General features: G+C 31.7%; 2 protein-coding genes across 2 annotated transcripts; both read right to left on the bottom strand.

Moving 5' to 3' along the window:
* Positions 1-1278: 1278 nt before the first annotated feature.
* On the bottom strand, positions 1279-9377 carry LOC140450736 (uncharacterized). Its single transcript, XM_072544406.1, has 4 exons — positions 7907-9377; positions 7169-7461; positions 4505-4707; positions 1279-1479 (listed from the first exon to the last, which is right to left on the bottom strand). The coding sequence occupies exons 1-4, from the start codon at positions 9034-9036 to the stop codon at positions 1279-1281; spliced, it is 1827 nt and encodes a 608-aa protein (XP_072400507.1). The 5' UTR covers positions 9037-9377.
* Positions 9378-9539: 162 nt separating this feature from the next.
* On the bottom strand, positions 9540-12245 carry LOC140449548 (uncharacterized). The gene is made up of 4 exons (XM_072542752.1): positions 12211-12245; positions 12051-12142; positions 10338-10414; positions 9540-9793 (listed from the first exon to the last, which is right to left on the bottom strand). The coding sequence occupies exons 1-4, from the start codon at positions 12234-12236 to the stop codon at positions 9557-9559; spliced, it is 432 nt and encodes a 143-aa protein (XP_072398853.1). The 5' UTR covers positions 12237-12245; the 3' UTR covers positions 9540-9556.
* Positions 12246-12543: the final 298 nt, after the last annotated feature.

Here is a 12543-nt window from a genome sequence, read left to right as displayed (position 1 = left end):
GTCTGTCCATTTCAAGTAAGAGGTTTCTAAGCTTTCCTGTTTCATATAACGTTTTGACATTCCACGTGCATATTTTAATTTTTTGTTTATTTAACTTAAGAGAATTTTTATAGGGATTTCGGTTGTTGGCGACCGGGGAAGCCCTATGATCTTCCTCTGCCGGATCTTGGGGTCCGAATCCATGATCAGTAAGTGTTATTTCGTCGTTACTGCTTGACATGACGATTGTTCTTGGAATATCCTTAGGGATCTTTAATATAGTGGTTTTCCGTTACCTACTATATCTCCATGCCGTTGGCCGTTTATCGGCTCATCCGCCTTTTGGGACAATTTCTTATTCCAGGGACAAGGGGGTGCCCTTATTCTCTTCTCAGTTCGTCCACCCGAAGCTGTTGACTAACAAGAGAGGGACTGCGTATCCCGGCACTCAGTCGGTAAGGTAAAGGGAGTTAGGCTATGCTTATTTAATGCTTTCCTAAGGCATACCCACTACACCCCCCAGTATCGCCGCTGCTTGGGCGGGGATTGCTTATTCAGTATATTCGCAACTAACCTTCATATCTGAAGGCCATCTACTATCCGCCACCTGCGACCCCGCTGGTAGCCTGCAGCTCAGCCTCATCTATAGATATTAGATATATCGCGCCTTTCAAAGAGTTGTCAGTATATCCACAATGAGTTTAAACGTTATTAATGTGATTTCTTAAGATATTCATAAAGTCATTAATAAACCATCTGTTGTAATAAATATCAGAAAAATGCAATATTGTGACTTGTCAAGTTATTCACGCCAGCCACGGAAATATAATACTATAAATATTTACAAACCATGTTTTGTATTCTAAAAGGACTTAAAAATATCATTTTTTGAAAAAGAAATAAGTTAACTAAAGATGTATATTTTTTAATTATTTAACGAAAATTGAAACAAAATGAAGAGTTTTCTATAGAAATAGTGGATATCAAGGATCCATGTAGAACTAAAAAGAAGAGGTCCTCGCAAATAAGACTAAAATTATTTGAATCTGTAGAGCCGTATTATGGCGGATAGGAGATTTAATACTTCATCCACTGAGTTTTTTCATTAATTTTAAGTATTAACTTTTTAAATAATTAGTTTAATTTTAATATCTCATACTTTATACTTTGTTATACTAGTAGGAAAATAATATTATGAAAATAACACTACCTAATAGCTAAATAAATCATGAATATACTATTTAGAATTAACGATCGTACCTTTTCTGTAAATATGCCGTTCTCTCTTAATTTGAAGCGCTAGTTTAGCTGTGTTATGGACAAAAATCTCTTCAGAATTCTCTTGCAACTGACATAGATCTCCATTTTGTTTAAAAAAGCTTCTACTTCATCGTAGTTTAAATTTTTTAATTCGAAGAGTTCTGTATCATATGCATCCAGGTCTTCAATATTTTTTAGATTTACATCCGAAGATTCGTACAGTGGAAATGTTACTTCAACCTAAAACAACAAAATAAATATATGTAAAACGTTATAGGTGGTATAGTAGCAGTATTTATTTTCACAAGATTTTTTTACAATGTTGGAAACACGCAGCATCCTTAACGTAGCCCTTTCCAAATCCGGATGATAGAATGTTAAGAAGTGCTTTCCAAAGTTTTGTTATTAACAATGTATATTTTGCCCTTTTTAGTTCAAAGAAAGTTCTGTGTACCTACTGACTTTTGTCTCCCAACATAACATAGATGACCGAGTGTACCTACTAGTTACTATCATGCCTTCTTAGAGCTTTTTTTTATATATTGAAGTGATTTATGTCACATTTGAGGAGTTCGACACGAATCCTAAAATCATAATATATACCGATTCTCCGGAGTGTCGAATGACTCGTCTTACATAATTCATGAAAATAATACCAAGAAAAACCTATATACCAAGTTTCAAGAATCACTTTTCGTCCAAGATTAAAAATAACAAGAGAATATGAGATGAAGCAGACATATTGGCCCAAAACTCAATATTGTTCTTTCCTTACACCAACTAGAAATTATGTATCAAGAATTTAGGACTTTTCTTTTATGATAAAAGACAAAAATATGAGAGGAAAAATTTTGGCATTTTGACTACAATTACAAGGCTGTATTATTTTTCCTTCTAGAGTTATAGGAGAGACGTATAATGGCACGATTTCAAGAAAACCTATGGAGTACATAGTTAATAAAAAGTACAACAGATGAAAGTAGTCACATAAAAACTACGCTTAAGAGTGTACTAATCAAGTAAAGTAAATATAATAATTCTGTGTATTAGCGGAAATAATTAAAAAATTGATTACTTACTTTATCATTATGAGGTATTTTTGGTATAGCACCCGTGGACGACTTCCCAGACTAAAATAAAACGAAGGATTACACCACATTATAATTCTCTATATATTCTACTGATCTTCTGTGTAAGGAACTTTTATGATAGCCTTTTTGTACAAGTAAATCAATTGCACGTAAAAAAAACATATGCAAAAGCCATTATTTTGCTCTGTTGACTAATTGAACTATTTTATTTGACCAGATTATATAACGACTTTGTCCGCGGTGTTGCCAATGTTTTTTTCTTTTTGTGTTTCAATTATTTTAATTATTGTTTGTTATCGTTCTTCTGTTTCGCACTGTGACCGGTTCAGTCACATCTAGGGAGGAAATATGACTTTTTTAAGGTATTCAAATCGTCAAGAAATAATCTATAATATAAAAATGAATCGCAAAATGTGTTGGTAAGCGCATAACTCAACAACGCATGGACCTTAACAATTTTTTTTTAAATGTTCCTTGAAGTCCTTGAATCCTTTAGTCTCCCCTAATATTCTACAGAAACATTCTTTGCAGGTTCGTTTTGCTTCATTATTAACGATCAGTTTGAATGTACAATAACACTCTATTTATTGCTCTGCCGTCTATTTCCGTTGCACTGGAAAACATCTTTCTGTTAACTTCAGCGGAGAAACCAGTCATGGCCTTAGTGAATTTTTCAGAGTTTATTCTGTGAGTTGGATGTGTTCTTTTGATCTTTTCTCGAGTGATTGAGCTACGGTCCCCGCTGTCTTGTTTTCTTGTCCTGCTCGTTTTTGTGGCGGGCATTGTTTTTCCAATTCCTTTTGCCTGGCAAAGTATATACCATCAGAATCTGATCTAGAAATGTTAGAAGGGGCATAATGCCTTATAAATTGTATCCTTGTCTCATTCATTTAAGGGACGGGAGTATCAAAACTTTCGTTCGGAGGTAGAACACTCAGAGAAGCTTTGAACTCTGTTACAATAGTGGGAGTCCTAAAACCATGTGGTCTTGCTTTCTCGGTTCACTACTTGTAACTTCTGGCAACCCCAATCTATGCTGATGTTTACCACTAGTACTTTAATCTGCCTTTGAGGACTGTCCTGAGTTGACTGAGGAAGTTCAATCATAATTATACGAGCTTCATTCCATCAGTCTAGAACACAAAAGGCAACACTGCTTTGCTAGTGAAATACGCACTATGTTGAGAGTAAATAAACCAAACCTTCATCGCTTCACCCGGTCCGGCTTTATTCAGTTAAGCATCACTTTAGCAAAGTAACTCATTTTTTACTCCAGAAGACATGTCGTGTTGATTTCTATGTCCTTTTCTTAGTCTATATATATATATATATATATATATATATATATATATATATATATATATACAAGAATTACTGGATTACTGTTTGTTTGTATATATATATATATATATATATATATATATATATATATATATATATATATATATATATATATATATATATATATATATATATATATATATATATATATATATATATATATCGGCAAATTTAAAGGAACAGGTTATTAATGCAATGTATTTCTTTATTTTTAAGTATGTAAGTAATACCTAAATACTAAATATACTATATAAATACTAAAATTGAAGCTTAATTAACTATCACCATATTTTTTTATAGGAATTATTCATAAATTTTTGTAAATTATTAATTTTTAGAGCCCTCTTGGACCTTCATGTCTTTTTCAACTATCCTAAAATTGAAACATTGTTTATATTATTTGATAAAAAAGTCAAAAACAAACAAAAAATACAACAAAATTTGAAAATTTATAAAACATAACGAAACTCCAAATATCAATATTAATTAAACACCAATAATAAACGTGGGAAAAAAGAGTAAACTAGCCGACAATAGATAAAAAAAGGTAAGATATTTATTCTTTTATTGCTCCGGTTTCATTAATTGGCTGTACTTTTATTACAGGCGGCTTTTTTGTCCTCACAGGAGCCTGTTCTGGCTCCTGTTTTTGTGATTTCGATAACTTCGTATATATCCATGTTTTGCTCTGACAGTGATTCAGAACGTGGCAAGGCTTCCGTGTCGTCGTCTATTTGCTTAATTTGTTTTTCTCTGACTTTTTTCCTCAGGCTTTAGTTGGGGGGGGGGGGGGGGCTGAGGGGTCTTGTGTCCTTTGGGATTGCTCATTGTGCCTTTTGCGGTATGCTTTGTGGTTTCGCCTGCTCCGGGTATTGTGGGCCTTGTTTTGGTTTGAGCTCCTCGAATTTAGAGTCGATATGTCGTATTATCTTTTGCTGTGATTTCAGCATTAAATCCTGGAGCTGCGTAACTTTTTGACGAAGTGTCGATATTTCTTCGTTCTTTTCTTTTAACATCCTCCTTAACCCTTTCAGACCTGAATTTCAATTTGGTTACAAAAAATTATTTTGCAATGTGTTTATAGAGGAGGGTAATATTAAAACCCAAAATTAACATAAACATTTTTTTATAGGAATTATTCATAAATTTTTGTAAATTATTAATTTTTAGAGCCCTCTTGGACCTTCATGTCTTTTTCAACTATCCTAAAATTGAAACATTGTTTATATTATTTGATAAAAAAGTCAAAAACAAACAAAAAATACAACAAAATTTGAAAATTTAAAACATAACGAAACTCCAAATATCAATATTTATACTTTAGCAAAGTAACTCATTTTTTACTCCAGAAGACATGTCGTGTTGATTTCTATGTCGTTTTCTTAGTCTATAATATATATATATATATATATATATATATATATATATATATATATATATATATATATATATATATATATATATATATATATATATATATATATATATATATATATATATGCATTTGCTACCCATATACCTCCGATTGCTACATCCTTAGTTCGAGTTTGCCTCCGATTTTACGGGTTCGCCTCCGAAATCGGAGGCGAACACGTACAGTCATGTTTCTTGTGCATTTAGTTGCTAACTCGTCTGTATAAGGCGTTTGACAATTTTTTAACTAGAGGCAAAATCGAGTCAAAATCATCTCTCGATATACATTTTAGTTCACCGTATCTGGCGTCAGAGGCGCAGCTTGTTACACGTGTATACTCTGTCGTTAGCCAAAGGTAGACGGCGCCTCCGATATACACGCTATGTTAAGCGGTTCACTTCGCCTCTTAGCGGTGGCAACATCGCAATAATTTAATCGCATAATGTAGTCGGGACCTGATATACAATAATTATTATGAATAGTCATAAGAAACTGAAATGCTAATATTTATTGTTTCACTTTTGAGAACCGCGATAGAAAATGTCATGCAAGTATGCATTTGACTAAATAGGTATGGCTACGGGGTAATCTTAAATTTATCAGATCCTAAGTAGGTATCTATTTTACCTATTTATAAAATCGTGTAAGTTTTCATGCCCGTGATTTAAATTAGAAAGTCTAAAAGGACAAGATTTAACTTTTTTTCCGCGTACATTGCTTTCAATAGTAATAGCACCTACATTATTTTGAAGCATACTTTTATTGTAATAAACGTACCTTACAATGTTATGTTTTATTAACATTGTTCTTATTCTTATTTCTTTATTTTGATGTTAATGTTGCTCATATTATGCGTACCGTTTTTTTAAACTTCGGTACGTTTTTGGGTTTATCTAAAAGCATCGGCACGCACAACTTGTGGCAAAAGTGTTTGCTACATGTACCTCTCTGACCTGACAAAATTTTACGTTTTGAATAAATATGCGAGCTCCCTTGCTCATCCTTCCCAATCCCTTTTGGGATTTGGTGACATCATCAGGATTTTATAGTTTTTTTACGATTTCTTTCCATCCTTTCCGGTCCTGGGCTAGTTCTTCGGCGTCATGTAATCCTTGGTTAATCAGTGTTTCTGTTTGATCCACCCAACGGTTTGGAGATCTTCTCCCAGATTTTTTCCCTTTAACTCTGCCCCCGATTATAAGTTTTTCCATCGTGCCTGTTCTTCTAACAAATTGTCCAAAATACTGCAAATATCTCTGTTGTATTTGTTTAAGCAATATATCTCTTACTGTTTGAGTTATTTTAGCATCGATAGATTAGTTCGATGATCATCCCAAGATATTCTTAACATACCGCGGTATCCCACATTTCATAAGCATCTATTTTTTTTATCCGCTTAGTTCAAGGTCCACGTTTCAGATGTATATGTAGCTATGTGAAAAATGAGTGCCCTTATCAGCCGTAGTTTTTTGTGTATTTTTATGGTTGAATTTTTCCAAATTGTTACCAGTTTCATCATAGCTGTTCTTGCATTGCAATAGTCAACCTTCTACGTATCTCTTTGTTACATCCTTATCGTTTGTTATTAGAGACCCCAGCCATATGAAACTATTTACTACTTCGAAGATTCCTTGCTAAGTTGACATATATGATCTATTTTCTATCGGTGCTAAGATTAAAAACCATAATGTAAATTTAACAACTTTATTTAAACATTAATGAAATTAATTGTAATAGAGCTTACAAAATATAAAACTATAACATATAAAAAGTAATCTAGTGCCTAATATAAAAACTACTATAGAAGTAAAAAAATAGAATATTCAGTATTGTAGAATAAGTACCTAAGCTACCGCAAACGCCTAAAACACTGTATTTCTATAGCTATTATAAACAAAAGTTTTTACTTTAACCCAATCTAAATTTTTTAATAGGATGGGTTGTTCATCAATTAATGTTTGACATTCCTCTTTTTTTGGTGCAATTTTATTTTGAATATGACCTTTAAAATATGACTTAACACATTTTTTCTGTTCTTTTGTCCAACGTATTTTGTTATTCTTCGCCTTCTTTTTAATCATACCTGAAGTACTGCAATCTTTCTTCTTATGCTTTTTCTGCTTAGTTGTTGTCTCGTTATCGCTATTGTCCCTGTCCAATACTTCACTGTCTTCACAACCATAATTATCTGGTCGATCGTTTGGTGGCTCAGATAGACTGTCATCATCGAAATTATCATATGGTTCGACCAAATCCTTGGTAGGATCAATATCAATATCTTCTAAAGACTTTCCCTTATATTGAAGGCCCTGACCCTTATCAAATAACACAAGTATTTTTGACATCTTTGCCATTTGGTAAGCGTCCTGCGTTATTCTGCAAGCAAGTAACAAGAAAAAAAATCATTACAAATTTTTCAATGGCGTAATTTAGACTAGAGGAAAAAATTATTAAAAATAATGTTTACCTTATATCGGATGTTAGAATTTCTATTCAGAGTACTACGTAGTCTAAAACTACTTTTATTACTGCTATTTCTATGTTATCTGACAAAACACATACGACACGAACTGTCACTCAAATTATTGTCGTTGTCATTATTGTAAAATTCTGCTGTTAACTTTTTTGCACCTCGGTATTTTGCTTCATGTCTTACTTTGAATGAAAATTCTAATGAAAATCCGCTATTATTTACAAATGATTTATTTAAATAAAAAAATTTTTAAGTATTAATTAGTAGTAGCAAAAAATTTAACAAATTAATTTTTTTTTTAATTAGTTGTTGAGCATTTTCAATGATATATATCAATAAGATACTTACTCGTAATATTCCCTGTGCGTCTTTTCGGTGTGTCCCATAAATTGTGCAAAATGAGCGTATTCTTCTTTCGATAAATTAATTAGTTGCATTACTGTTGCTATTTGTTTACGTAAGCGATTAGACGTCAGTGCTACAGGATTTTCTGCGCCACTTGCATTCGCAAATTTTTTTATGACGACATCTGCTCTAACCCACTGAGATTTAGAGCTAGGATAAGAAAACAGATACTGATTTTCCTTAGATAGCATGTTGGTTTCGTTTCTAATTTGCAGTGTTAAGTCGATATATGCTTGTACATTTTTTGGAAAGAGTATAATAATGGGTCTACTACCTTTTCCGCCAGCTACAACTCTCTTGTATGTATTTGATAAAAGCTTCTCAGATTCAGTTAGTTGCTCTAAGTACTCTGTTTGGTCAACACATGCGAAATTTTTTAAATATGAATCTATAGTTACATACTGAACATCTCCTATCCTCCTTCTATTAAACAGAATAGTTAGTGATAATGCAGAATCAACTACTTTCTTAAAAGCTTGTTGATTTGTCCAATCTTGCTGTAAGAGTTCAAAATTAGTTTCTGCGCAGTTTACAACGTGATTTCTAAATTTTATTATATCTTTTGTCAGAGGTAATAAAACTGGTTTATTCCACTTTTTTTCCGCAAGATCTTTCACAGCTAATGACGATATTTCAAAACTCCACTGACTATTCACTAACAACTTAAATCTCTTCAATTCTTTTAGTTTTGCGTCTTTATCGTTACACAAAATATCGGGGTGATCTTTCATTAACAAATGACTACACAAATCACATATTTGCTTTAGTGTAGTTCCCAAATGCATGGCCAAACTTGGAGCTTTATAGATTTTAGTTTCCTCGTTGTAACCGCTGATTAGTCTTGCACTTGCTACAACGGTATCAAAGAGCATAGGGTTTAATATGTCAAAAAAAGGTAAATTTTTCTTCTCGGTATGTCGGCGCATTTCAATTAGTAATCTAGAGCATTCCCTCATTTTATTAGAGCAAGCGACCGAAATTTGAGCGCGCTTATGTTTTTTTAAGTAGTTTTCCCCAAAATGTCGAATTAATGGGTCTCTTTTTGCAACTAATGATATTTGGTCTGCTTTCATTTTTGCAAATACTTCATTTTTAAGCCTTAAAGTAGCTGCTGTATTTATAGAAAGATCAGCACAAGCAACTAGAGTTTGAGATTGAGCACGATGCTGAATTTTATGGCCAGTTTCATTTATGGGTTTGGTAGCACACGTTTTGTAATGGCGACGTAAGTAATTTACAGCAACTATACGTTTACAATAAACGCAGGGTAATCGATTAGAATCTATTTTGTCATTCTGTATAAATGCCTCAAATTGAGTTTCATATCGCAATAGAGATAAAATTTTTCTTCGTATATTTTTGTCTTCCTTCGACCTTGTTGAATAATTTGAGAGATCTTTCACCTCTTTTTTGTCAGAATGATGTCTTACTAGATGTCGTTCAAAATTAGTTACATTATTCTTACAAAATTTGCAAACAGTCCTTTTCTTGTTCCTTTTAGTCGAAATTTTTTCTATCTAAAATTAAAGGGACGATAGGTAAATCCCAGATAACTTTCTTAAACGCAACTTGAATAAAATGTTTACTATTTTTTTAATGCTCACTTACATATTCATCTAGTGCAGCAGTATTTCTCCTATTAACGACTATTGGTTCCTGAATTATCAAAATATTTGAGCTAACATCAGAATCTAAATCAACGGAATCGGAAACATAAGACCTGGATATGTGAGATTGATTATATTCGTCAGTGCTGTTATCGGAATCAGAATGACTGTTTTGGGGATCATCATTTTCGTAGACGTTAAATTTATTTGACTTCACCCACTCCTACAAATTAAGCGTAATTATCTCGTCAACAATAAGTGTAACAAGACTGTTTTTGATTATACAGTATGGTGCAAATGAAAGGAATAAATTCGTTATTTCGTAAGCCGGCGACTGTAACGAAAAATCCTGAAACAGGTCGATGTTTTTTTTTAAATTATGATTTTTTGACATATACATACCATACTAATGATGTCACCCACCTGGGCGTGATGACGTAATCGATGATTTTTTAAATGAAAATAGGGGTCATGTGCTAACTCAGTTGCAATGGTTATTCAATTCTTTATCGAGTAGTATAAACATTATCATAATTATTTGTACAGAGTGTCGAAATTAATTTAATTAAAAAAAAATTGGACATCCTGTATAAATCATTATGTTGATGTTTATATCACAGAATAGAGAACTTAATTACCTTGCAAATGAGCTATTATACGACTCCTACTATCATAATTCGCCGGCTTAAGAAATAACGAATTTATTCCTTATATTTGTACAATACTGTATAACATTATTGCAAAATAAGGAATTTTAACAATCTTACCAGCACATTATTTTTTCTATCAGCAGAATATTCCGGCTCGGGCTCTTGATGTTGACTTATAATAATGGTATTCGTATCTACATCCAAAAATATTAACGTATTTTAACTCAGTCATTTACTACAGTCTTGAAATATTCAAAACTAATAATTATTATTGTGTTTGCGAGGGTAACTTCGTCAATAATATAGATATCGTTAAGATAAATAAATGTCGTCATTCGTTCATTATATATTTATTGTAAAAAATATAGTACGTACAATAAGAACATTAAAAAATTAATAAACTCGATGTTGGAACACAGCTTTTAACGTAAATAATATGAAAAGGAACAAAAAGTCATCTCGACTACACTAAATTTAAAAAATAAAATATTTGTTAATTCTAATACATACTAACAAACATCGTCATAATCCGAATATCGGGGAATTCCCCTAAACAAAAGAGGTTTAGTCGACACTATTTCATTTATTTGTTTTGTAGTTAGTAATTAAAAGTGTTTTATAACTGCAAATAGTGTAGACGTCATCATTAAATATGAATGTTTAGAAGAGGATAGAAGCCGAACAACTGTGCAACATAATAAAAAAATGGAAACAAGAAACCAGCGTCGCAAATAAATTGTAAGCTAGAAATACGAAAACGTTAAGTATACGAGAAGAACGATGTATTTTTATAAAAATAAAAAATGGTTCAAGAACTGCGTACTATTGAAGTACAAAAGTGCTGTAACAAGATAAAACATACAACGGATATTACGAAAGAATAACTTTCATAATAGAATAGTTAGTAAGTACCTAATCTTACGACAGTCAAAATAACGCAAAAATTAACAGAATTTACCAAGAACCATCTTGCAAAAGATTTTCCTTCTTCAAACATGTGCTCTTTCTTGACGAAAGCAAATTTTATCGTACTAGATTGAAAACAAATTTAAATAAAAGCGTTGAGAAGTTAGGTATTGTAGATACTTTTGTCTTCTACAATGATAACGATTCAAAGCTTCCGCACAAATTGTTAAATAATGGCTATTATGTAATTGACAGAAGGTAATTCAAACACCGAAATAATCAGCTGACTTAAATGCAATTAGTAATTTGTTTCTGTAATTTAGTTTTCCTTATTGAGTTCAGATCCGTAAACATGATATTCACAATAAAGAAGATCTTAAAACTTCTCTTCTAGAAAAATGGAGTAAAATTAGTCCTAATTATTGTAAAAAATTAGTGAAATCAATTCCAACCGAGCTCAAAGGAGGTATTATCTCCCAAGTACTAACAAGACGTTTATAAAAATTTTACCTACTGTTAAATTATGGTAATGAAGTGGAGATTGGCGATTTTTATTGTGAGCATTAGAATTAACAAATACCCACACTAATTTTTTAAAATTTCTTTAGTTGGAAGACTTTTGTTTAATTTATTTTCATATTATTTATGTTAAAAGTTGTGTTGCAACATTGAATTTATTAATTTTAAATGTAGATATTTTTCGCAATAAACATATTTTAAACGAATGATCATATTTACTGTGAGCCACTATATAAATTGTACCGTTGATTAAAATACGATTGTACTACAAAGGCATACTAATTAACTAAACATAAAAGAAGTAGAAAACTAATTATATTTTTGGAAAAATGTTTACACTGTTAATGTTAAAATGATTGGGATTATTGGCCGCGTTTATTAATTTTTTGGAAAAAAATAACTCACCTTCTTTATTTTCCTGTAACTCGTTAGCAAGTTCCAATAAAATCCTCCCTCTTGTTCGAGGTACCTTGGCCATAACATCATTGTTTGATTTACTGAAGACAATAATGTAATAATAATTGAAATTATAGTCTAAATTAAAATTAGATATTTTTAAACTTACCTTTTTAATCCTGGCAGTTCTGACATATTTATAAAAGTCAGAATACATCATGTATAAAACAACCACATGTATTTATACACAAAGCAAAACGAATTTCTAAAATAGGTAAACTGTATAATGTGTATAATCATACTATACTGAGAAATTAGACAGAGTTCGACCAGCTTGTTAATCGCCGAAAAAAAGTCATAGAAGTCGGGAAACCACCGGAGGAAAGCGATTACGCATTAATAATCTTTATCAATACCAATACTATTAAAAAATATCAGAGAAGGTAAAATACAACAAAAACAGAACAGAAACCTAATAACTGTACAGTACATAATAAAAAGA

This window comes from Diabrotica undecimpunctata, chromosome 9, assembly GCF_040954645.1.
Source record: "Diabrotica undecimpunctata isolate CICGRU chromosome 9, icDiaUnde3, whole genome shotgun sequence".
NCBI lineage: Eukaryota > Metazoa > Arthropoda > Insecta > Coleoptera > Chrysomelidae > Diabrotica > Diabrotica undecimpunctata.
This window is presented reverse-complemented; position numbering and strand designations above follow the sequence as displayed.